Here is a 27,285-nt window from a genome sequence, read left to right on the forward strand (position 1 = left end):
ATCTCTTTCTTCCAATCCACCATCGGTCCATTCCAGAAATATCTTTCTTCTAATCCACCATTGGTCTGTTCCAGCAATCTTTCTTCCAATCCACCATCGGTCCATTCCAGCAATCTCTTTCTTCTAATCCACCATTGATCCATTCCAGCAATCTCTTTCTTCTAATCCACCATCGGTCCATTCCAGCAATCTCTTTCTTCCAATCCACCATCAGTCCATTCCAGCAATCTCTTTCTTCCAATCCACCATTGGTCTGTTCCAGCAATCTTTCTTCCAATCCACCATCGGTCCATTCCAGCAATCTCTTTCTTCCAATCCACCATCGGTCCATTCCAGCAATCTCTTTCCTCAATCCGCCATTGGTCCATTCCAGCAATGTCTTTCTTCTAATCCATCACCAGTTGCTTCACCAAACATCAATTCACCAAACCTCAAATCACCAACCCCTTCTTCATCCCATCAGTCCTTCCTTCAACCCTGTGATCAGTTTATTGTTGTTGTCTGTACATTTGATCACATTATTGTATTCCATCACATTCAATCGAACTGTTCATCCGTGTCTCACCATTCAGACCCCTCATTCTTTTATCATTCCCAATTATCTATCTGTTCATCAATCTCTCATTAGTCTATTCCCTCACAATTATCTATCTGTCCATCCGTTTGTACATCCCAAACTCACTCGGACTCCAAATCACTCCCAACCTCCACCAAAACCCATACTGGTACACCATAAAACCCAAAACCCATACAAGTACCATATTATAAACAATTAATGTCAAATCCTCTGGGCCGGTCAAACTACCTTCCCTCATTCCCTCATTCCTGCCCTCAATCTTCTTTCCCTGGACCTCGGGATTCGTCACATGGGACAATGCTTACCAATGTATACTGCACAGTGGAGCATTTGGGCGCACAGACACAGGGTGAGGGCACCATCGCAGCTGTGGCCTCGCAAAAGGAGGGCGACGGTACCATCGAATTCCTCCACAGAGTGACGTGCAGGTCTTGGAGAAAAGGTGGTGAGGTCCATGGCTCATTTTGAAGAATAAACATATTACTGAGTGAATATATTACATACTGCATTACTCAACTTACCTTTAATGATGACAATGCAGTTGATATAATGACGATGATTATGGTGTTGGACGAGAGGTTAGGTTTCGGGGGATGAGTGATCGTCTTGAGGGTTATTCAGGGCGGACCCCACACACACTGTGGAGGAATGAGGATAACTTGGGGTGTTACTACCTTAGACTGGATGAACAAACTAGTAATGGGCACCTGTGTTGCTTTTTTCCTGAAGGTCTTTTTGGACTTCCTTATTGGAATTGATCACACCCTCCAGCTTGAGCTTGAATTCAATGGTCCTCTCCATGGAGGAGTCTATCTCAAAAACTTCATCACAAAGTACCTTCACCATTTGCAGAATCTGATGTTTCAAATTCAGCTGAGGCTTCGCAACCACCTCCACTTCACTACCTTCATCATTCTCACTGGACTTGTGTTCCTCGGGCCTCTTCTGTCAAGACCTCAGTGTATGACTATCTCTGTGGCCTCCACATCCTCAAATCCCTCCTCTCCAACATCAGGTGCCGTCTGTCCAATAGCTCCATTTTTTGGCTCAAAGAGTAGACGTCACCTTTTTATGCCTCCGCCCACCGTTGCCGGAGGCATTATGTTTTTGGGTTGTCTGTATGTCCGTCCGTACGTCTGTCCGTCCGAGCTAAACCATGTTTTTCTCAGCAACCATATGTCCGATTGAGACGAAACTTTCAGTGTAGGAATGCCACCCATGCAGAATGTTTTTATGATAATTGTGACGTCATAGGTCACGTGGTATGGCAGCCATCTTGGATTTAAAGCAAATTAAAAATATATATTTCTCGGAAACCGCGGAATGGAAAAATTTGACACTCGGCACATTGTCAAGTACTCACAATGGGGAACAAAAGCATGATAATGATGACATCATAGGTGAAGTGGTATATCAGCCCAAAATGTTTTAATCAAATTCGTTATCCTAAAAATCTGAGATTGCATGCACATGATCTATGACCCATTTGCATTGAAATATTAAATTTATGACATCATAGGTCACATGGTTTAGCAGCCATATTGGATTGAAGGAAATATTAAATAATTATATCTCTGAAACCGCTCAACCTATCAATGCGAAATTTTACAAACATCATCTAACATCACTGTTGCATATAGTTTGAAAATGATGATGTCATAGGTCACGTGGTTTCGCAGCCATCTTGGATAGAAAAGTGAACCTTATCCAATCAACATGAAACTTCACAAACGTGATCCCCTACCCATACATATGCAGAGTGTACATTTTTAAGGTCATATGTCATGTGGTATGGCAGCCATATTAGCTTGAAAGCCAATATTTAAAAAAATACCTTCTCCGAAACCGCTTCACTGATCGATGTGAAACCTGTCATGGCTGGTGAAAATGTGATACTTGAGAACAGCTGAAGGGATTTAAATCAAAATAGTTTATTTTTAGAACAGTGAACAATGGCATCTACCTGTTGTGGGACTTTGCGGAGGCATATTGGCGACACAGTTGCATTGTTCTAGTTTTTCCTGAAACTTTACACTACATTCACTACAACGACTGGCTTTCAGCTTGGAGGCCACGATCAAGAGAAATGAGACACAAGATGCCGCTACTAAGAAGCCGAGTGTAGCGAGATGTTCGCGTTTCGGAAGACAAACGCACAGACTTGCTAAACTCGTAACATTTTGTGCTGTTGGATTTTAAAATAGAGGAGTATTTCATTTAATGAGTCTCAGCTTCTGTATCGTTTCAAAAGGCGAGACTGAAACCCTACTCCGGTAATTAGAAATGACATTCAAAACTGAAGCCGTGACACAAAGTTCGGGAAAGTTATGAACAGTGTGGACTGCAAACGCTATGAGAGTTTAATTTAACACACAATGTGATTATTTGTGGTAACATGTTGGAACGCAGCCCAAAGGAAAAAAAATAAATCCTTCTTCATTTGCGGTGTGATGTCATTATGGACACCTCTTCACCATACGGCCACGTAAGGTAAGCTTACCAGTACAGGTGCATGTGCAGCACCAGTCCATTTCAGGGTATATTCCTTCCCATGATCCGTCAAGTTAAAGAGATTTTGAAAACACGCAAGTGCAACTTTACTGTTCATTTTGAGGAACAATCTGGTTAAAGTTGCGAGAACACGGATATCTTTAACAGCGATGAACACTGATATTATTGTGCGTCGACTCGTGCTATAGAAAAAGTGGGAATGTCTTTACCTATTATTATCATTATTATTCAATCCACCTATATGTGCAAAGCAAACCTCAAGGTCAATTCATGGCAGTTCAAAGCCACGGTCAGTCTGTCGAGCGAGTCGACACAAGTTGGAATTTTATGTACAGGGATCCGAGCTGTGCCGAATAGGAACGCAGGGCTTCCACAACACGTCCCAAGTGCCGATTCTTGGTTCACCCGCGTCATGGAAGAGATACCCCTCGTATTCACCTGGTTTCCTGGGCAACGCACTCCGACGTACACAGCCCTGGGGTCGAGTTAGCACGGAGTTATCCCTCTCCCGAGACGGCAGAGCCGGGCCCGCCCACACCGTCAAAATGCGCAGCGAGCAGGCTGCCAGCGCCCAGTTGCTCCTGCGCTGTCACTTGGAGGAAGCTCGAACCTGCTGTCCAGCTCTTCTTCGTGCTTCTCGCTGCAGATTCCCTCATTCTCGTACGCTCAACCAGGCCTGCTGATTACGGTGACTGCGTGTCTCTGTGTACACCTGGGACGACCATTCGGCGGTCGAAATGCGGTGTGACTGCTGCTGCTCGGTGCTTCTTACTCTGGGTGCGCTTCTCGGTGTTCACGGAACGACATCACCCCACGAAGGTGAGCACCATGGTGGACCCTCAACAATAGGCAACTTTTGCATTGCTAAGGGAAGTACATGCAGTGTTTTTAAATAACGATCATACTACGTATGTATATATAGGAGTATGATGATATGGCACTGCCAAGTACGTGTATGGTGTAGCACTTCATGTGGTTCTCGGTTCTGCTGTGGCTGCAACCACTCATTCCTCTAAACTTGAAGGTGTCCGGAATTATAGATCTCGTGGCATTGGCAGCGCGTGATTCCTTCGCATTAGCCGCAGGTGTGATGCACTGCAAGCGGTTTCTGATTGAACATTACCCACCTATTGGACTCTCCTGAAGTGCCTTTTTACTGAGTGTTTCTTGGCATTGGGTGCAAAATAGGGTATCATTAATAGGGTTGAGAAATAATCCACTTATAGGGTGTTTTAAATCCATGGATTCATACTTTCTGCCTGAGCCGAGCAGTGCCCATTTGCTGCACCTGCGCTCCAAAGCAGGGTCTGTTGGTGTCCATGGAGGTCTCCAGTGTCTATTGGGGTTCATGATGGTCTCCAGAGTATATTGGGGTTCATTTAGGTCTCCAGAGTCTATTGGGGTCCATGAAGGTCTCCAGAGTATATTGGGGTTCATTTATGTCTCCAGAGTATATTGGGGTCCGTGAATGTCTCCAGAGTATATTGGGGTTCATTTAGGTCTCCAGAGTCCATTTGGGGTCTATGAAGGTCTCCAGAGTCTATTGGGGTTAATTTAGGTCTCCAGAGTCTATCGTGGTCCATGAAGGTCTCCAGTAACGGTGGAAGAAAAGCACTGCGGTCATGTTCTGGGTTCACGTCCTGCACAAAGGGGCGAGTGGGAGGAAGATCTGGGACGAGGGGTTAGCGGAGGGGGTTGAGTTGAGCAGCGCTGAGAAGGTTATTTGCTTAGGAAAGGTTAATGAGAGATTTTAAGATTTAAGCGCTGAGTCTTTGTGGGAGATGTGAAAGGGAGAGTATGGGGTGCATTGGGGAAGGAGAGCAAGGGAAACGTTGGTAATGAAGGAAACATAGTTATATGATGATCTATATTATGAGTAACCCTCAGTTCCGTGTTATTGAAAGGAGGTTCAATTGGTTCGACTGGTAGTGTGTGTGCAGATACATCTCTCCGTAGGGTGGGAAATATCCCTTTGTAGGTTAAGCCACAATGGTCTAGTTTGTTCGGGTGAACATTGAGATTGTTCAAGTTGAAAGGTTATTTTTTTAGATCAATGCTTCATTGGTTTATTTGCGTTTCGCGCTTAGTGAGTATTAAGCCCTCGAGTAGAAACCAAAGTATGTTCCGAACACACAATTAGTTTGCAAGCAATTTGCGAATTTCTTTTTCCACCGGAATAAGATCTCTCGGGCGTTGATAGGAAAAAACAAATACTCCAAGACGTGGTGGAAAAAAGGAATTCCACGCAGGCGGAGAATGAAACGTCTTTATGCGAGGCGAACCCCGCGGGAGCGCTCCTTTGCGCACCAAACGAGCTCTCATGCCGACAACTCCCTGACGTTGAGCTATCGCCAAGAACCCTTTGAATGGGATAACGAGAATGACCAGATGCTTGGAAAGGGCTTTTAAAGGCTCAACCATAACACTGTTTGAACTTTAGAAGCCGGGACTTTAAAGGAAACCTTAATGAAGCGACCTTCAGCTTCACCGTCATATTTCCCCTTGGATTTGGTCCTGTTTTTGTCGCACTGGACGGAGATGTACACCCAGAATAAACTACCTTTGTCTCCCCCTTGTGTCGATGCCAGTCGAAGCACACGAATCAAGGCAGAGCCCCCGCTCCAGGCCCGCACTATTACTCAAACTGAGTGTTGTTGTACGCATTAATCCTTTAAAATGACGTCGTGTAAATCGCCCGTCACGTGTAACTATTTACATGACTTGTTATTGAAATTACTGTTTTATTACTATGGTATTACCAGTAGGTGCGAGGAGGACTACTCTTACCTACTCTTGCCTACTCTTGCCTATTCTTACCTACTCTTAACTACTCTTAAATACTCTTACCTACTCTTTCATACTCTTCCCTATTCTTGCCTATTCTTACCTACTCTTACCTACTCTTACCTACTCTTGCCTATTCTTACCTACTCTTGCCTCTTCTTACCTACTCTTCCCTGTTCTTGCCTATTCTTACCTATTCTTACCTACACTTCCCTACTCTTCCCTACACTTCCCTACTCTTCCCTACTCTTACCTACTCTTACCTACTCTTGCCTACTCTTACCTACTCTTAACAACTCTTAACTACTCTTAAATACTCTTACTTACTCTTACCTACTCTTGCCGACTCTTACCTACTCTTACCTACTCTTGCCTCTTCTTACCTACTCTTGCCTCTTCTTACCTACTCTTAACTACTCGTAAATACTCTTACTTACTCTTTCCTGCTCTTCCCTATTCTTGCCTATTCTTACCTACTCTTACCTACTCTTGCCTATTCTTACCTACTCTTGCCTATTCTTACCTACTCTTGCCTCTTCTTACCTACTCTTGCCTATTCTTACCTATTCTTACCTACTCTTGCCTATTCTTACCTACTCTTAACTACTCTTAACTACTCTTAACTACTCTTACCTACTCTTAACTACTCTTACCTACTCTTACTTACTCTTGCCTACACTTCCCTACACTTCCCTACTCTTGCCTACTCTTACCTACTCCTGCATACTCTACCCTACTCTTGCCTACTCTTACCTACTCTTGCCTGCACTTCCCTACTCTTGCCTATTCTTGCCTACTCTTACCTACTCTTGCCTACATTTCCCTACTCTTGCCTGCTCTTGCCTATTCTTACCTACTCTTGCCTATTCTTGCCTACGCTTGTCCACCCTTATGGATTACCGCATATATTCACCTGTTTTGCATGGAAATTATTCCACATGGGAGAGCCTGATTTGCAGCAGTATGCTCAAATAAAACAGCCTCTGCTGGCAGCTCACAGCAGCAGCGATTGAGCCGATAAATTAGACTTTTCCAAGTATTGCCGTGAGCGGGATATCTTGGTGGTATGCACTGCATACTCGCTTTTGAGCTGCCTAGTCTGTGTTACAATCCACAGGCATCTATAAACTGATACCGGCATGTAAAGATCCCCAGGAATATCCCACGGTATATTTCACAAAGAAGAGGTGAGTTATCGCAGGCACAATGAACAAATTACAAATTGCTGCTCTGACTTCACACAAGGCAATGGCAAACCACCCAGCATAACCCTATGCAAGAGGCTGCTCCACTGCACCGACGCTGTCTCCACAGAGAATGGTATACATAGAGAAAAGAGAAGAGAGGATACGATAAGCGAAGTGAAGAGGTATCGCTGCCACCGAGTGCACAGACAAGGGCACTACCGACCACGATATTCATTGTGCTTTTGAAGAAGCAAACAATATGTCATTACGAAGCAGTTTCCAAATTAATGTTCAGGTGCTGCTTTAAAATGCATGAGGTCCAGTTGTACCAGGATCACACAGCATCTCCTTCGCACCTACAAGAGAGCACCTTTGGCAGCGCCATTTTCCAATCAACTTTAAGAATCAGTGAAGTCCCCAGGGTTGACACCTACGAACATACTATTTTACTTCTCCCGAGCTCACCGTTTCCTACACGTGCGTTGCAAGCTCAGCGTTGCTTGGCGGCGAGCTAAATTTAGCAACCTGGAATTGGCAATTCCCAACGCCAGAGCCGAGGGGGCAAGGGGGGAGTAAGGGGGACGAAGGCTGCTTAAATCAGTGCCCGGTGCAACATCGCGACTCATCGTCATGCATGTGGGCCTCAACATAGCCATTGTTATTTGAAAACCACACAAGTATCCTCAAAACGAATACAACTCTCATACGTCTCAAACAAGCACAACGCGTTGTGTCCATTAGAGAATAGACATTTCATTTTAAAAAAGACATTCATAACGCTTTCCCAGCAGTTGTTCACTCCAGATATTGGGAAAACATCCAAGGAAAGAGATTTCTATCCAACGTTAACCTAAAATCCGTTTTGACTTCTTTGGAAGATGACTGATTATAGACATAAAAGTTTTCATCTTGCGGAGAAGCATCATTGTGCATAAGTCGGTGACAGCTACGCAGGCGGCGTCACATAGAATTTTCACAACATGAGGAAGAAGAAATCTGTACGTTGGGACACAAAGAAAAATGGTATACGTACAAGAAGAATCCTTGTAGTTCATCGCACGTCTCCATCACATTGAATTTATTGTCGCGTTAAATGCTCATGACACCTGTCCAAAGACGGACTTGTGCGAAAGACAACGAAGGTGATTCGATGGACCGAGCTTCACACTCCTCCTGAATCAAAGGGACCTCGTGGAAGTGGCTTTCCCGATACTGGCCCGGAATGGGCCATTTGTATCATCAGCCATATTTCTACTGGGAATTGATCCCTCGACCACACAATTCGGAAGATATTGACATCGAGGAAGAAGACGGATAATGGGAACAATACAGCGTTGAGGATATTGGGTGCTGCGAGATAAAGCGTGGACAATGGTATCACGCTATTGGTGGGTAGCCATGCCAGCGGCTCTCGAAGCGAACAAAGCGATTGGATTTGGAAATGATTGCACCAAGTGATGACAACACAATCACTATTAAAGTCATCTCTCATTACTACGGCAATTAGAACACATCCTCCCGTTAAATGCACATTTTCCTGTATTTAGACGTGCCTCGTCCTCTCTCGGTGATTCAGTTGTTCTCCAGGGAACGGGGATGTCTCTCTATCCATGAATGCTTGGAAAGGATGCATATTTTGATTGCACAGATGGTCCAATCTTTTCGAATTTTTTCTTATTTAAAAACAAGGAGTTCTTCGAAAAAAAATAAACATCCAAGAGTGGAGCCACGCGCACAGTTTTAGTTTGTCTGCGACATTCAAACATCAGATGAAGTGTTCCATTAGAGGTCATACCGAAGCTTCTGGTGTTGGTGAGGTGCATGTTGAATCAGCCATGGTAAGATGGTCGACCCATCTAGGAAAATAGGCAATTTCCCAGGGGTCAACCCAAAGAGCAACTATATTGTCGAATATACGATCCAATCTAACCTGTACAAGGGTAAGAAGGAGAAGTGAACCTTGAACCCACAAAATGATGAAAAGAGCAGGTGTTTCAACTAAAATCATTGAGTCATGCTGATGTGATAACATCTTCAACTTAAATGACCGGGTTAAAGGAATAAGGTAAGACTACCAAGACAACGTTGCATATTGCGTGGACTGGAGGTGTACAAGGAAAGTAGAGGCAGGTGGACGTCATTGGGCTCATCATGCCGGTGCTCCTTCCATACCCCGTGAAATGTAGTTATCAATGGGCTCATTTCCGATGGGATAACCCCAGTTCATCATTCAGTTAATCTAATTTACTTCCATCCCTTTGTACCTTTGTTCCTTACTGTCTCATTAATCTTGAGGTGAGGAATTTGACCAAGATAGCAGAACACAATCCTTGATGAAAAATACTTTAATCACTCAAACCCCACAATCAACTTTACTTCCTCATATGAAGGATGCCATTCTCCGAGAAGCAGAACCCCTCTACTGCCACTGCATCACGATGGTAGTTTCACTGAAATTTGACTCGACAGGGGAACAAATCCCTGACCGGACTGCTCACACCGGGCGCAGTTACCGACCGAGCTGTCGGAGTTGGAAGGCTCGCTGAAAGGTAGTTCACCACCATTTGAGCACCAATACCATGAGACGAGAAAACTGTCCTCCCGGTGTTTCTCAGGCAGGTTGTTGCATCAATGAGATCACCATCAATTGGAGGGGATCTTACGCTGGGTCACTGTTTATTGCTGCCCTAACCGGCCATGGGGTTCGTGCCGGCCGCTCTCTAATGGCGGCTCTTGAGACACCTTCGGTCCACCGAATGACCATCTACCTACGAGGAAATGATTATGTTATGGTTGCCCTTTGTAGCCAAAGATGACTGTTCACACGTGCTATACAAACACCAGGAAGTGTGAATTTGTTTAGAATGGAGGTGCTGATGCCTGCACAGTAACCGCAGCCGAGAAATGGTAATCAGGTGTCAAGCAATATCTGAGTAGACGAACCCACCTACGACTCAGTTTTAGTGAAGCCATTTGGAATTATTTCAGGTTCCTCACGAAAACTACCCTACTCGTTGTTATCAGACAGGACATCCAGCTTACAATCCATGTGAGGGACAGGGAATTTTGCGATTCCATCCAACACCTTGTAGTCGTGTCTCTTGTGAAGCAACAATCGTCAAACTTCTGTGGGGTTTTTTCCCCCAGTGTACGTCCTTCGATGTCGGTTGGCACGCAAAATTTCAGCTTTCTACGTCACCTGGAAGGTACCGGACATTATTCTCTGTCAGTGTCACCCGGTCAGTGGTTAAAATGAGCTTCATAATATATATACTAGAATATAAGACCCGTCGCTTCGCTGACGGAAATACCAATCTTTTCTGCGATGGCTATCTATATTCTACGATGAAAAATTATCTATATTATATTTTATATTATATTGCATTGGCTATGGGTATCTATATTGTCTATCTATATTATATATGGCTATCTATATTATATTATACGATGGGGGAAGCAAAAAAAAAAAAAGGATTCCTGGGAGATCCTGCTCTCCGTGCAGGGATAACCAACGTCACGTGTTGGTATTTGCAGTTTTGACACACGTGTCCCATGTACCCATTAAAAAAATTGAAATTTTGTTATTTTTTGGATCACAAACACTCCCGGGAGGTACCCGAATCCACCTTAGTTGGACTTATTGAAATCCGTTAATACGTTGTCAAGTTATAACACGACAAACAAACAGACAGACAGACAGACAGACAGACAGACACGGCTCCTTTTATAATATAGATGCATGTATATATATATATATATATATCTCTTGTTAACCACTGACTCACTCCTTGACACACTCACTGATATAAATGTTTAGAACCTTCCTTGTGGTGAAGAAAGATGAAATTTTGAATACTCCTGCAACTGGAAGCCATTTTCCCAGGAAAAATCACAAAACCGTCGGAAAATTTTCTAAACGAAACTATCTGCAAATACACGTCAGCCGTTATGCTCACTCGCAAGCAACATCATATAGACTCACTATGCTCACTGTGGGTCACATGACACAAGAAAATGGACAAAGAAATTGAATGGTTCGCAGAATATTGTCATGGCAACAATTTATATATTCAGCTGCATTTGCCAAGTTTTTCATTTCGCTTTAAGCCGCGGCCATGGAAGGTTGAGCAGTGAAGAGCACAACCTCTTCTTCACCCAATACAACGATCCAAGATAATGGAGCTTACACTCTAAATGGTTGCTAGGCAACGCCAACACGCACCTCTTCCATCTCTTATTTAATAACTTTTGCTTTATTTAAATTAAAAATTACTACAGCTGTAAACTTTTCATTAAGGAGCTCATGCTAATCACCGATTCTTGAGATTATTGATTCTTATTATTTACTTGAGATTATTGCTGCTGACAGCATAATCCTTGCAAGCATGCCCCACTTGTATATAATATATATATATATACTGAAACACAAAAGAAACTTACCACCTTTGAAACCTTTAAATATCAACAATAACACTGCGTGTAGTAAATGTGTGAACTTATTTGTGGACAATAGTGTCCTCACTGTCAAACAAAACGGTCACGGATGGTCACTTGAACCTTCAATGGTCACTCATAGCACAGCTGTTGAACAGCCGTTTTGACTGTCAGTGATTAGCCAAGGGGTACGGGATGATTTCAATGAGCTGCACGTGATGTCTTGATATTGGCTTTTAAAAGGCCAGTGCAAAATGGGCATTTCAATCAACATGCCACGATTGTCAAGGGATCAACGGCAGCGTGCCCTGGGCATGCTGCAAGGCGGACTGAGCTACCGTGAGGTGACACGTCGCCTTGGCTGTTCACACCAGACGATATCGGCCCTGGTGGACAGAGACACCCTCCACAACTCTGCAGATGACAGACCTCGATCAGGGAGGCCAAAAGTCACCACTGCAAGGCAGGACAGGCAGATGGTCCGAAATCACCTGCGGGATCGATTCCGTCCAGCATCCCGCACTGCGGCAGAAACTCCGGGGCGTGCAAACCCACGGATCTCCAATGATACTGCACGAAGACGACTGCACGACTATGATCTGACTGCCAGAAGACCATACAGAGGCCCCGTGATGACGGCTGCCCATCGCCGCAACCGACAGAGATGGTGCCAGCAGCATCAGCGGTGGACCTTGGCGCAGTGGAATGAGGTCGCTTTCAGCGATGAGTCAAGGTTTTGTTTCAGCAATGAGTCAAGGCCGATATCGTCTGGTGTGAACAGCCAAGGCGACGTGCCACCTCACGGTAGCTCAGTCCGCCTTGCAGCATGCCCAGGGCACGCTGCCGTTGATCCCTTGACAATCGTGGCATGTTGATTGAAATGCCCATTTTGCACTGGCCTTTTTAAAGCCAATATCAAGACATCACGTGCAGCTCATTAAAATCATCCCGTACCCCTTGGCTAATCACTGACAGTCAAAACGGCTGTTCAACAGCTGTGCTATGAAGTGACCATTGAAGGTTCAAGTGACCATCCGTGACCGTTTTGTCTGACAGTGAGGACACTATTGTCCACACATAAGTTCACACATTTACTACATGCAGTGTTATTGTTGATATTTTAAAGGTTTCAAAGGTGGTAAGTTTCTTTTGCGTTTCAGTATATATATCGACAAAAAAGGAGAGATGTCTGTCTGTGTGTGTGTCGCCATTTTCTCAGAGATGGCTGAACGGATCTTCGTCAAACTTTCAGAGGTTCATCAGTGAGTGCCTGAGAGTGTTTTAGGCAAAAAAAAAAAAACAAATTGGGGAAAAAAAGATCGTTTTTTGGGAGTTAATAAAAAATAATCCCTCGATAGTGCATAAGCCTTTTTAAAATTCATGACAGTTATATACAAGTACACAGTCGCATTGATAAATACAAAACAATCACCAGATATTTGAATACAAATAAATCAAACAATTCCTGAAGTGCACGAATTTCGTAGTACGGCTTCTTCTTCTTCCTGATTGGCTTCACAATTAACTGAGAAACGTGAGCCACATTCACCCACCAGTATATATATGAACCCCCTTCCTCTCCTGCCTCCCTCCTCCCTTCCCTTTACCCCCTTCCCCCCTTCCCCCTGCCCTCCCCCGCCCGGCAACGCCGGGTACTTCTGCTACTATATATATATATATAGGAGATGAGAAAGAAATGGCGGTGAAATTGGGGACAATAAGGAATAGAAAAAGTGGAGAAATTCCAAAACGATGTAGGTTTTCCTGTAGATCGTTGTTATCAGAATATAGATCTCATGATGCTGGGATCCCAGATTCAAATCCCATATCGTGATGTTGATCCGTCTATTGTCTCTTAATCTATGGCCTTGTAGTCTCCTATTTTGATGCATCGATAAACATCTCTCTGAGCCTGAGTTCAATGCAAATATAAACAAGAAAGCATCTGAAAATTTAAAGCCCGTCCACGTCTGCTTTGTATTCGGATTTTTTCTTCTGCCGTAGGTTAAAGCTGATGTAAACAACAACAAGAGAATACAAAAATATTGACGATTTTATGCGGCCTTGACCGTTGACCTCAAAAACAAAAGGCTTCAGTGACCCAATATACAAACCTTGCTCAAATCTCAAGTCAATCAGCTGGAATTTGATGATATTGTGACTTGCTGTTTCAGCTGCATTTCACCTTTTGACCTTCTTAACATACGACAGGTTACACTTGATGAATTGGGTCACACGTTTTATTTTTGTTGTATTTTTTTGTATACAACATCGAAGCTTGTGTAAGAGCTAACATTGATCACAAAAAAACAAACTGACACATTAAAAACATATGATAAAGGGAGCGGGAGACAAGATGGAGAGCAGGGACATCGGGAGATCTGTGGGAGTGGGAGGACTTGGGGGGGAGGAGGCATGGGAAGAGGAGGGGGGGAGGGGTGGGAGAGGTAAAAAAAAACACAAGGACACTGCAAGGACTTCCAGGAAAGAAGTTGGTATTTCAGAAAAGAGGATTTGGGGTGTATTAACGGGGGTAGAAAAGATCAAGGTTTTGGATGGGGGAGGATAAGAGATGGTGGTGAACAGCTGTTTTAAAGACCTGGAGGGTGGAATGGGATTGAAGAGAGTGAGGGAGTTTGTTCCAGAGGCGGGAGAAAAGAGGAATGAAAGAGTGAAGGTGAGCAGAGAGCCTTGATTTTGGCAGATTCACAATAAGAGGGTTGCTGGTAGGTCTTCTGCGACCTGTAGGAATATTTCGGGGGGGCGAGCACAGACAGGGCTGGGAGTGGGGGCGAGCACAGACAGGGCTGGGAGTGGGGGCGAGCACAGACAGGGCTGGGAGTGGGGGCGAGCACAGACAGGGCTGGGGGTGGGGGCGAGCACAGACAGGGCTGGGAGTGGGGGCGAGCACAGACAGGGCTGGGAGTGGGGGCGAGCACAGACAGGGCTGGGAGTGGGGGCGAGCACAGACAGGGCTGGGGGTGGGGGCGAGCACAGACAGGGCTGGGGGTGGGGGCGAGCACAGACAGGGCTGGGAGTGGGGGCGAGCACAGACAGGGCTGGGAGTGGGGGCGAGCACAGAAAGGGCTGGGGGTGGGGGCGAGCACAGACAGGGCTGGGGGTGGGGGCTAGGTCAGAGACGAGTCGGTCGAAGACAGAAAGACCACCAACCTGACATGTTGATATTTTATGCAACCTTGACCTTTGACCTTTTGATCTAAAAAAGAATGGGCTTCTAGCTTTTGATTGGTGAACCAATTCAATGACTCAACTTGCAAATTCTTAAAATTTCAGGCCAATTGCATGTGCCGGTGACCTTTGACCTATTGATCTATTGACCAAATTAGTGATTTGTCCTCTCCATATTCTCATAATAAAACTCGTTGAAGATTTGATGATGAAAGCTCAAATGGTAAAAGCAATTTACGGCCCGGACGGACACACGGACAGTCAGACAGACAGATCGCCCCTGCGCGGAGACCGGCTCAATAGAGGATGGAGATTGGGAGACATAAGGATAAAGGTTGCATCACTTTTCGGTACGTAATATGATCTCCACAAAGTTATTCAAGGATATGAAACGCATCAGCTCATTGTGGCAGGACAAAGTTATTCCATTTTTTAAAAATTGCAATCAACAAAACTTCCAGGTAATGCAAAAAATTTACAAAGCAAGTTTTTCTTGCAGTCTCGGGGTCCGAGGTTTGGGAATGTTGTGGATGCCAAAGCAACTCCCAGTACATGAGGGTCTTGGGCAATTACTGCAAGATGGGACGCGTCGCCATCTTTATGGATCACTGTTCCGCACGCACATCCTCCATGTCGAATAACTCTTCTTACTCAATGTCTGTACAAGCACTTGATCATTTTTCATCTCCTGTTCATCTGTTTAACTCCAAAGGGCACTTGCCAGGTGTTACCGTGACATACAGATTTGTTTTTGCTCCAGGTCTGTAAATGTTACATCAATTATAATGAAAATTGTCATGTTGAAAAAGCCTGTATCACCAGCTGCAGTGATGCTCAAAATATGGAAAACGTTGAACGAGTTTCTGTCCCGTTTTTATTCCAGTGACACAAATTTCATCTTCGACAACTCGGACAGAAAGCAAAGCGGTCGAAGGGGACAAAGGGTAGTGTGGCAGGGGACAAAGGGTAGGGTGGCAGGGGACAAAGGGTAGAGTGGCAGGGACAGAGTGTAGGGTGGCAGGGGACAGAGGGTAGAGTGGCAGGGGACAAAGGGTACAGTGGCAGGGGACAAAGGGTAGAGTGGCAGGGGACAAAGGGTAGAGTGGCAGGGGACAAAGGGTAGAGTGGCAGGGGACAGAGGGTAGGGTGGCAGTGGACAAAGGGTAGAGTGGCAGGGGACAAAGGGTAGAGTGGCAGGGGACAGAGGGTAGGGTGGCAGGGAACAGAGGGTAGAGTGGCAGGGGACACAAGGGTAGGGTGGCAGGGGACAAAGGGTAGAGTGGCAGTGGACAAAGGGTAGGGTGGCAGGGCACAGAGGGTAGAGTGGCAGGGGACAGAGGGTACAGTGGCAGGGGGCAAAGGGTAGAGTGGCAGGGGACAAAGGGCAGAGTGGCAGGGGACAAAGGGTAGAGTGGCAGGGGACAAAGGGTAGCGTGGCAGGGGACAAAGGGTAGAGTGGCAGGGGACAAAGGGTAGAGTGGCAGGGGACAAAGGCTAGAGTGGCCGGGGACAGAGGGTAGAGTGGCAGGGGACAGAGGGTAGAGTGGCAGGGGACAAAGGGTAGAGTGGCAGGGGACAAAGGGTAGAGTGGCAGGGGACAAAGGGTAGAGTGGCAGGAGACAGAGGGTAGAGTGGCAAGGGACAGATGGTAGAGTGGCAAGGGACAAAGGGTAGAGTGGCAGGGGACAGAGGGTAGAGTGGCAGGGGACAGAGGGTAGAGTGGCAGGGGACAGAGGGTAGAGTGGCAGGGGACAGAGGGTAGAGTGGCAGGGGACAGAGGGTAGGGTCGTAGGGGACAAAGGGTAGGGTCGTAGGGGACAAAGGGTAGGATCGTAGGGGACAAAGGGTAGGGTCGCAGGGGACAAAGGGTAGAGTGGCAGGCGACAAAGGGTACAGTGGCAGGGGACAAAGGGTAGAGTGGCAGGGGACAAAGGGTAGAGTGGCAGGGGACAAAGGGTAGAGTGGCAGGGGACAGAGGGTAGGGTGGCAGTGGACAAAGGGTAGAGTGGCAGGGGACAAAGGGTAGAGTGGCAGGGGACAGAGGGTAGGGTGGCAGGGAACAGAGGGTAGAGTGGCAGGGGACACAAGGGTAGGGTGGCAGGGGACAAAGGGTAGAGTGGCAGTGGACAAAGGGTAGGGTGGCAGGGCACAGAGGGTAGAGTGGCAGGGGACAGAGGGTACAGTGGCAGGGGGCAAAGGGTACAGTGGCAGGGGGCAAAGGGTAGAGTGGCAGGGGACAAAGGGCAGAGTGGCAGGGGACAAAGGGTAGAGTGGCAGGGGACAAAGGGTAGCGTGGCAGGGGACAAAGGGTAGAGTGGCAGGGGACAAAGGGTAGAGTGGCAGGGGACAAAGGCTAGAGTGGCCGGGGACAGAGGGTAGAGTGGCAGGGGACAGAGGGTAGAGTGGCAGGGGACAAAGGGTAGAGTGGCAGGGGACAAAGGGTAGAGTGGCAGGGGACAAAGGGTAGAGTGGCAGGAGACAGAGGGTAGAGTGGCAAGGGACAGATGGTAGAGTGGCAAGGGACAAAGGGTAGAGTGGCAGGGGACAGAGGGTAGAGTGGCAGGGGACAGAGGGTAGAGTGGCAGGGGACATAGGGTAGAGTGGCAGGGGACAGAGGGTAGAGTGGCAGGGGACAGAGGGTAGGGTCGTAGGGGACAAAGGGTAGGGTCGTAGGGGACAAAGGGTAGGATCGTAGGGGACAAAGGGTAGGGTCGCAGGGGACAAAGGGTAGAGTGGCAGGCGACAAAGGGTACAGTGGCAGGGGACAAAGGGTAGAGTGGCAGGGGACAAAGGGTAGAGTGGCAGGGGACAAAGGGTAGAGTGGCAGGGGACAGAGGGTAGGGTGGCAGTGGACAAAGGGTAGAGTGGCAGGGGACAAAGGGTAGAGTGGCAGGGGACAGAGGGTAGGGTGGCAGGGAACAGAGGGTAGAGTGGCAGGGGACACAAGGGTAGGGTGGCAGGGGACAAAGGGTAGAGTGGCAGTGGACAAAGGGTAGGGTGGCAGGGCACAGAGGGTAGAGTGGCAGGGCACAGAGGGTACAGTGGCAGGGGGCAAAGGGTAGAGTGGCAGGGGACAAAGGGCAGAGTGGCAGGGGACAAAGGGTAGAGTGGCAGGGGACAAAGGGTAGCGTGGCAGGGGACAAAGGGTAGAGTGGCAGGGGACAAAGGGTAGAGTGGCAGGGGACAAAGGCTAGAGTGGCCGGGGACAGAGGGTAGAGTGGCAGGGGACAGAGGGTAGAGTGGCAGGGGACAAAGGGTAGAGTGGCAGGGGACAAAGGGTAGAGTGGCAGGGGACAAAGGGTAGAGTGGCAGGAGACAGAGGGTAGAGTGGCAAGGGACAGATGGTAGAGTGGCAGGGGACAAAGGGTAGAGTGGCAGGGGACAGAGGGTAGAGTGGCAGGGGACAGAGGGTAGAGTGGCAGGGGACAGAGGGTAGAGTGGCAGGGGACAGAGGGTAGAGTGGCAGGGGACAGAGGGTAGGGTCGTAGGGGACAAAGGGTAGGGTCGTAGGGGACAAAGGGTAGGATCGTAGGGGACAAAGGGTAGGGTCGCAGGGGACAAAGGGTAGAGTGGCAGGGGACAAAGGGTAGAGTGGCAGGGGACAGAGGGTAGGGTGGCAGGGGACAGAGGGTAGGGTGGCAGGGGACAAAGGGTAGCGTAGCAGAGGACAAAGGGTAGGGTAGCAGGGGACAGAGGGTAGCGTGGCAGGGGACAAAGGGTAGAGTGGCAGGGGACAAAGGGTAGAGTGGCAGGGGACAGAGGGTAGAGTGGCAGGGGACAAAGGGTAGAGTGGCAGGGGACAGAGGGTAGGGTGGCAGGGGACAGAGGGTAGGGTGGCAGGGGACAGAGGGTAGAGTGGCAGGGGACAGAGGGTAGCGTGGCAGGGGACAGAGGGTAGGGTCGTATGGGACAAAGGGTAGGATCGTAGGGGACAAAGGGTAGGGTCGTAGGGGACAAAGGGTAGGATCGTAGGGGACAAAGGATAGGGTCGTAGGGGACAAAGGGTAGGGTCGCAGGGGACAGAGGGTAGGGTGGCAGGGGACAAAGGGTAGAGTGGCAGGCGACAGAGGGTAGGGTCGCAGGGGACAAAGGGTAGAGTGGCAGTGGACAAAGGGTAGGGTCGTAGGGGCAAAGGGTAGAGTGGCAGTGGACAAAGGGTAGAGTGGCAGGGGACAAAGGGTAGGGTCGCAGGGGACAAAGGGTAGGGTCGCAGGGGACAAAGGGTAGAGTGGCAGGGGACAGAGGGTAGAGTGGCAGGGGACAAAGGGTAGAGTGGCAGGGGACAAAGGGTAGAGTGGCAGGGGACAGAGGGTAGAGTGGCCGGGGACAGAGGGTAGAGTGGCAGTGGACAGAGGGTAGAGTGGCAGGGGACAAAGGGCAGAGTGGCAGGGGACAGAGGGTAGAGTGGCAGGGGACAGAGGGTAGGGTGGCAGGGGACAAAGGGTAGAGTGGCAGGGGACAAAGGGCAGAGTAGCAGGGGACAGAGGGTAGCGTGGCAGGTGACAAAGGGTAGAGTGGCAGGGGACAAAGGGTAGAGTGGCAGGGGACAAAGGGTAGAGTGGCAGGGGACAAAGGGTAGAGTGGCCGGGGACAGAGGGTAGAGTGGCAGGGGACAGAGGGTAGAGTGGCAGGAAACAAAGGGTAGAGTGGCAGGGGACAAAGGGTAGAGTGGCAGGGGACAGAGGGTAGAGTGGCCGGGGACAGAGGGTAGAGTGGCAGGGGACAGAGGGTAGTGTGGCAGGGGACAAAGGGTAGAGTGGCAGGGGACAAAGGGTAGAGTGGCCGGGGACAGAGGGTAGAGTGGCAGGGGACAGAGGGTAGAGTGGCAGGGGACAAAGGGTAGAGTGGCAGGGGACAAAGGGTAGAGTGGCAGGGGACAAAGGGTAGAGTGGCCGGGGACAGAGGGTAGAGTGGCAGGGGACAGAGGGTAGAGTGGCAGGGGACAGATGGTAGAGTGGCAGGGGACAAAGGGTAGAGTGGCAGGGGACAGAGGGTAGCGTGGCAGGGGACAGAGGGTAGGGTGGCAGGGGACAGAGGGTAGAGTGGCAGGGGACAGAGGGTAGAGTGGCAGGGGACAGAGGGTAGAGTCGTATGGGAAAAAGGGTAGGATCGTAGGGGACAAAGGGTAGGGTCGTAGGGGAAAAAGGGTAGGATCGTAGGGGACAAAGGGTAGGGTCGTAGGGGACAAAGGGTAGGGTCGCAGGGGACAGAGGGTAGGGTGGCAGGGGACAAAGGGTAGAGTGGCAGGGGACAGAGGGTAGGGTCGCAGGGGACAAAGGGTAGAGTGGCAGTGGACAAAGGGTAGGGTCGTAGGGGCAAAGGGTAGGGTCGTAGGGGACAAAGGGTAGGGTCGCAGGGGACAGAGGGTAGGGTGGCAGGGGACAAAGGGTAGCGTGGCAGGGGACAGAGGGTAGGGTCGCAGGGGACAAAGGGTAGAGTGGCAGTGGACAAAGGGTAGCGTCGTAGGGGCAAAGGGTAGAGTGGCAGGGGACAAAGGGTAGGGTCGCAGGGGACAAAGGGTAGGGTCGCAGGGGACAAAGGGTAGGGTCGCAGGGGACAAAGGGTAGGGTCGCAGGGGACAAAGGGTAGGGTCGCAGGGGACAAAGGGTAGGGTCGCAGGGGACAAAGGGTAGAGTGGCAGTGGACAGAGGGTAGAGTGGCACACTTTGGTAACTGAAATGTGTTTAAAATGTCAGGAGGAGTCAGGAGTTCCTTGAGGCCCTGTCATTAAGGCTCTAGCTTACACTTAGTGGATGTCTGGGTCTCTTTCTTACAGACTTAAGTGCTTTCCACACCTGTGATGTAATCTTTTGGAAATGATGCACGTAGGTCATCACCAGGTAACCACCCTCATGCTTGTGCAAGCTAATAATAAGATGCCTGATGACACCACCTTGTGAACCCTATCATTAGGTAGCTCGGCTCACCTCGACACGCATTCACCTTCACCTGTGCGTGCTTCACCATACCTTTATGAGTGATCTAGGGTACCGAATTAGGACAGTAAAGGATCAGTGGGGATTTCAACATGCGAGCATGAAGGAAATTGAGCGCCATGTTTATTTTATGCTCTCACGCTGGATTACAGCACCACTGTACTTATTCTACAATCTCTAAATCTCATCAGGGAGCTCGTGCTCATATTAGATGAAAGACAAAGACATTGAGACACATTGGCACCAGGTAGAGCGCACACCTCCGCCAGGCTGACCAGTTTATGTTTTGTAGCGTTTTTTGACCTGATCACTCCATGCTGAAGAATCATTTTAAAATTCTCACATCCAGATCGACATTTTCACCAAAATCGAATCAGTTGGTCCTTGTTTCAAATCCAACGTGTCGCCCAAGTTTTGTCTGAATCAGCCCATAACTTTTTAGATATCCCTGCTCACACAAACGCACACATATACACACACACACACACAGACACACACATACACACACAGACACACACACACATACACACACAGACACACACACACATACACACACAGACACAAACACATACACACACATACACACACAGTCACAAACACATACACACACATACACACACACACACAGACACACACATACACACACAGACACACACACACATGCACACAAAGACACACACACATACACACACACATACGCACGCATACACACACATCGACACACAGATACACATACACACACAGTTACACACACATACACACACAGACACACACACATACACACACATACACACACAGACACACACAGACACACACGTGCACACAAAGACACACACATACACACACATACGCACACATAGACACACATCGACACACAGACACACACAGACACACATACACACACAGTTACACACACATACACACAGATACACATGCACACACACACACACACACACACACACATACACACACAGATACACACACATACACACACAGACACACACACACAAAGACACACACACACATACACACACATACACACCCAGACACACACATGCACACACACACAGACACACATATACACAGACACACATATACAAACACAGACACACACATAAACACACACATAGACACATATAACACACAGACACACATACACACACACATAAACACACACACACACACACACACACACAAACACACACATAGACACACATAACACACAGACACACACACACACACACACGCACGCATACACACACACAAACACACACACACACACACACACACACACATAGACACACACACACAAACACACATAGACACACACACACACACACATAGACACACACACAAACACACACATAGACACACATGACACACAGACATACACACACACACACACGCACGCATAAACACACACACACACACACACAAACACACACATAGACACACACACACACATACACACACACACCAAAGAGAGAGGTGTAAAAATATAATCCCCGTGCTCCTTCGCTAACACAGTTAAAGATAGATATAAATCATCATTGAACACGACATTTTAAATTTGAACCTGGGATCAAGATATGTTATGAACCAAGTTTCAAACAGAGACACCAAACAGACAAGTCACGTGGAAGCTCTTGGTTGACTTTTTGTCTCCCTGTCGTTCACCTCGTTCTGTCTTCATCTTTATTCATCCTCCCGTGTCGTTCACATTTCCACCATCACATTTCAATCATTTCCTTCTGTTTTCTACTTCATACGGCCTAATGGTGGCCCCTCGACCATGTCCTCTGAAATGTGTTATCCCATTAACAGAAGATTATGAATGGTTGTTAGTTTGAGTTTTTGTAATCAGCTATTGATTTTGTGCAATACCGTTTTGGCTGAATCGATAACACTGTCCTTTTGCATCCTTATTTGATAGAACACTCTCGTCTTCGTGATCTGTTTGTGTTTCACAATATTACTACATTACCTGTACAGCCCTTGAACGTTTGGATACGGTAGATAATGAATGAGGAACAAAGTCGTTATAGCGCTAACACCCATTGTTAGGGTGAATCGTTCACATTGCGATACAAGCATGAAACTTGGCAATGATGTTCCTATAGAGATGCTCTTTAAATCCAGATGATTAGCCAACTGAATTTAGGATTTACGAGTATCAATACAAAATCACAGAACTACATATTATCTATAAGAAGTCGTTGAAATTGTAAATTTACCTAACTAGTACACCCGTTCACTACAGGAGCGGCAAGAAGGGTCATTCCTCTTTGGGGTATATAGATTACAGTAGATCTATGGGCGGGTCTCAAGAACACTGTGTGTGCGTTCGTTTACCAAGTTTCTTGTGAAGAGATCGCCAAGTGGATTAAGCATTCGAGCAAGCACTCCATTCAAAACAGTTAAAGAACGGCTGGCTTGGCAAGCACTACCTAGCTGCTTGGTAAAGGAGCACAACCCGAGCTTCTTCCTTTCAGTTTCGTATCAAACAGCAGGAGCGAGTTTCAAAAGTTCACTACGAAAAATGCCACGGTAGCGGCAGAAAGGGCCATGTTATTAACCCAACATTGGTGGGTTATATAGAGTACAGTAGATCTTCGCTCAGTTCTGTAAGTAAAACTTACCTCACGGATGTCGGGATTCCTCCAAATTTCTTCATTTAGTGTTACAAAGAGCATTAACGACTGTTTAAAAAGCAAATCATACGTGTTTGTGGTTTATAATATTTTTACTTCCTGTAGAAACCGTTGCTCCCACAGAAACGCCATTATAACTATAAGCTATTTATACACGTTATCACTGCAGGAAAAACGCCTTGGGGGAAATGGGACATTATTAGTAAAATATTGTTTTGTAATAACATTAACAATATGCGATTATCATTAATTTTGTTATTAAAAGCGTCTTTGGAAAAATGCCACGATAAATCTTCTTCTTCATTGGACAAACGCCACGATAAAGCGAATTTAATATTGATATACACCTCAACACGCACCACCATTGATGGCAATGGTGGGGAAAACCCACTCGGGGGAGAAAAACCCCTTGGGGAGGGGGGCAAATGAATGCGCTACAACCTTCATTATGTAACCCTTCGTCATCCTGTCAAGTTTGATTGAGATTGTATAAGTAACGATGGAATGTATTGGGGTCAAAATATCATCAGACAGACAGACACCAAATGGCATCTTTTAGTATGATTAAGATAAAGTTCAATGATACGTACATACAGTATGTAGTTCTGTGATTTTGTATTGATATGCCACGTACGTCCTAAATTCAATATTTAAAAGTTTATGGCACATTTTAGCAATTTTGGTGGCCATTTTGAATTGACTGGTGGCCATTTTGAATTGACTGGTGGCCATTTTGAATTGACTGGTGGCCATTTTGAGTTGGCTAATTGACTGAATTTAACGAGTGTCTTCATAGGAACATCATTGCCGAGTTTCATGCCGGTATCACGATGTTAACGGTTTTTTGTGTTAACCGCCTGGCTGAAGTTAGAGTATGGGATTTGGACCCCAAGGCCCCATCAACCTAACGCGCATGTGATTAGATGGCATTTCCAAACCGGATAACTGACAATGGTGATGATGAACTACCATTAGAAAAACTACCAACCTTACAAACGATTCCTCACCAATTGCACAAATTAAAGCCACTTTGATCGTGGTTTAGGAATTTTGAGAATTTTTCTGTAAAGTCCTACATGAAGTGTTTTTGGTGTTGGGCCTATCACATTTACAATCATGTGACGATAGTCCAGCTCAATGTAGGACAAGAATCTTGACTACTGCGAGTTGTTCCAACGTAAGTTCAAATTCAAAGGCAACAACCTCACAGGAGGCTCCAACAACGAGCCCTTAAAGTGCTGCGTCTGCACCAAGGAATCTGGCCATTTTCCTGGACTTCCTATCCCGTTCCGTACACCAAAGTCCCATTGCGTTGAGGCCTAGCCAGGTATGATCAGGACTGCTGCAGGTTGCCAGGCAAGGACGAATGGGCATTGTTTGCTTGAAACGGGGAAGCAAAAGACTTGCCCTAATACCTTTATCAAGGTAGATTTACAAAATCATATCTGGCACATACTCTTAATTATGAGAACCTGAGAAAGTGATTTCCTTACCTGAGAGTGCACCTGTGCATACATACATTCACATCGTGAATTATGAGGCTTCCTGTGGGAAAAAGCTGTGGAAGGTTTTGGACAAAAAGGACATTTTATTACAAAACCTCTTTTCCTGAGCTCCAAGTCACCAAACGTAAGCAAATCCGTCAATGTAAATCCTATAATATGGGAAAATGGAATTTGTAAAACATCAGAAGGAATCAAATGTAATAGGGGAGCAAATATGGATCATTAAAGACGATTTTATTACAATTATTGAATAAGTTTTCATTTTACTTTGCATTGTTTTTCACTGAATCTTGTTGTGCTCCCTCTCTCTCATCTCCATATAAGGGAATCTACAGAATGTGTAAGGCAATTTAAATGTGTAGGGTGTCATCCTGATCTACAGAATGTGTAAGGCAATTTAAATGTGTAGGGTGTCATCCTGATCTACAGAATGTGTAAGGCAATTTAAATGTGTAGGGTGTCATCCTGATCTACAGAATGTGTAAGGCAATTAAACGTGTAAGGTGTCATCCTGATCTACAGAATGTGTAAGGCAATTTAAATGTGGAGGGTGTCATCCTGATCTACAGAATGTGTAAGGCAATTTAAATGTGTAGGGTGTCATCCTGATCTACAGAATGTGTAAGGCAATTTAAATGTGTAAGGTGTCATCCTGATCTACAGAATGTGTAAGGCAATTTAAATGTGTAAGGTGTCATCCTGATCTACAGAATGTGTAAGGCAATTTAAATGTGTAGGGTGTCATCCTGATCTACAGAATGTGTAAGGCAATTTAAATGTGTAGGGTGTCATCCTGATCTACAGAATGTGTAAGGCAATTTAAATCTGTAAGGTGTCATCCTGATATACAGAATGTGTAAGGCAATTTAAACGTGTGGAGTGTCATCAATGGGACATGAGATGGAATTGAGGAACGCGATGTGGGATTGAGGAATGTGAGATGGAATTGAGGAACGCGATGTGGGATTGAGGAATGTGAGATGGAATTGAGGAACGCGATGTGGAATTGAGGAACGCGATGTGGGATTGAGGGATGTGAGATGGAATTGAGGAACGCGATGTGGAATTGAGGAACGCGATGTGGGATTGAGGGATGTGAGATGGAATTGAGGAACGCGATGTGGAATTGAGGAACGCGATGTGGGATTGAGGAATGTGAGATGGAATTGAGGAACGCGATGTGGGATTGAGGAATGTGAGATGGAATTGAGGAACGCGATGTGGAATTGAGGAACGCGATGTGGGATTGAGGGATGTGAGATGGAATTGAGGAACGCGATGTGGAATTGAGGAACGCGATGTGGGATTGAGGGATGTGAGGTGGGGTTTTTTTTGTATGCAAGATCGAGGCTCGTGTTAGAGCAAACATTAATGACAAAAAACAAACGGACACAAGGCAAAATAAAGGGAGCGGGAGACAAGATGGAGCGAAAGAGGGAAGCACACAAGTACAACATTTGAGAGCAGGGACATCGGGAGATCTGTAGGAGGGAGAGGGTTTGGGGGGAGGAGGCATGGGAATGGGGGAGGGGGGGGTGGGAGAGGTAAAAATAACACATGGACACCTGGTAGAATATTCAGTATATTGCACTGACTAAAGGTATTTTAAAGCAATTTCAATGGTTGCCAGAAGACAGGGCAGCATGTACAATCATACTAACATAATCATAAGACTTTAAACAAACAAACAAACAAACAAAATACCTATTTTAGGGCGAAACCCCTGGGTGCCTCCTCAGACCACAATTTTTCAATGCCTTGACCAAATATTGGTACATCACGGATGATGAAGGTTGTGGTGAAGTTTCATCGAAATTGTGCGTGTCGGTTCTGAGAAAATAATCAAATACATATTTTGGGGGACAAGACCCCCATAGACCACCTTAGACCCCGATTTTTTTAAATGCCAGGAACAAACTTTGGTACAACACAGGTGATTAAGGTTGTGGTCAAGTTTCATCGAAATTGCATGTGTACTCGCAGTTTCAGAGGAAAAAGCAAATTCCTATTTTAGGGGGTCAAACCTGGATCCACTTTGACCCGGTAAACCCCCTTATACCGCGATATATATTTTTGGCTGCAAACAAACTTTCGTCACAACACAGCAAATATAATTTATGCCAAATTTGGTCGCAATCCCATCAGCGGTTTCGGAGAAGAAGTTTCAAGTGCTTACGGATGGACGGACGGACGGACGGAAGACGCATAAGCTAACCTGAACTTCATTCCCGGTGTGCTAATAATTACAAACCTTTGTCACTTATTGGACTGTCTACCATATACAACACAATGTGTTTGTGTATTTGTGTGTGTCTGTCCCCCTTCATAAGGGTAGGTTTTATAGGCTTTGAGTAGCGCTTTAGGAGTGATTTGAGTGGTGTTTTAATTTTAATGGGCAATCTTTGAACATGACTGTGTGTCGACCAATTAAAAGATCTAAAAGACTCCAAGGACCCAGAAGACCCCAAGGACTCCGAAGACGCAAAATACTCCAAAGACCCAAAAGACTGA

The 27,285-nt window shown here is 46.7% G+C and overlaps 1 protein-coding gene across 1 annotated transcript in view; it reads left to right on the forward strand.

Moving 5' to 3' along the window:
- Positions 1-3,653: 3,653 nt before the first annotated feature.
- The window catches only part of LOC137422874 (ephrin type-A receptor 5), a 224,919-nt gene continuing 201,287 nt past the window's right edge, over positions 3,654-27,285 (forward strand). The window contains exon 1 of the mRNA XM_068109498.2: positions 3,654-3,907. Coding sequence (XP_067965599.2) covers positions 3,826-3,907 — 82 coding nt within the window. The 5' untranslated portion in view covers positions 3,654-3,825. The remainder of the gene's footprint in view (positions 3,908-27,285) is intronic.

This window comes from Myxine glutinosa, chromosome 3 (assembly GCF_964187855.1).
Source record: "Myxine glutinosa chromosome 3, kmMyxGlut1.1, whole genome shotgun sequence".
In the NCBI taxonomy this organism is placed as follows: domain Eukaryota; kingdom Metazoa; phylum Chordata; class Myxini; order Myxiniformes; family Myxinidae; genus Myxine; species Myxine glutinosa.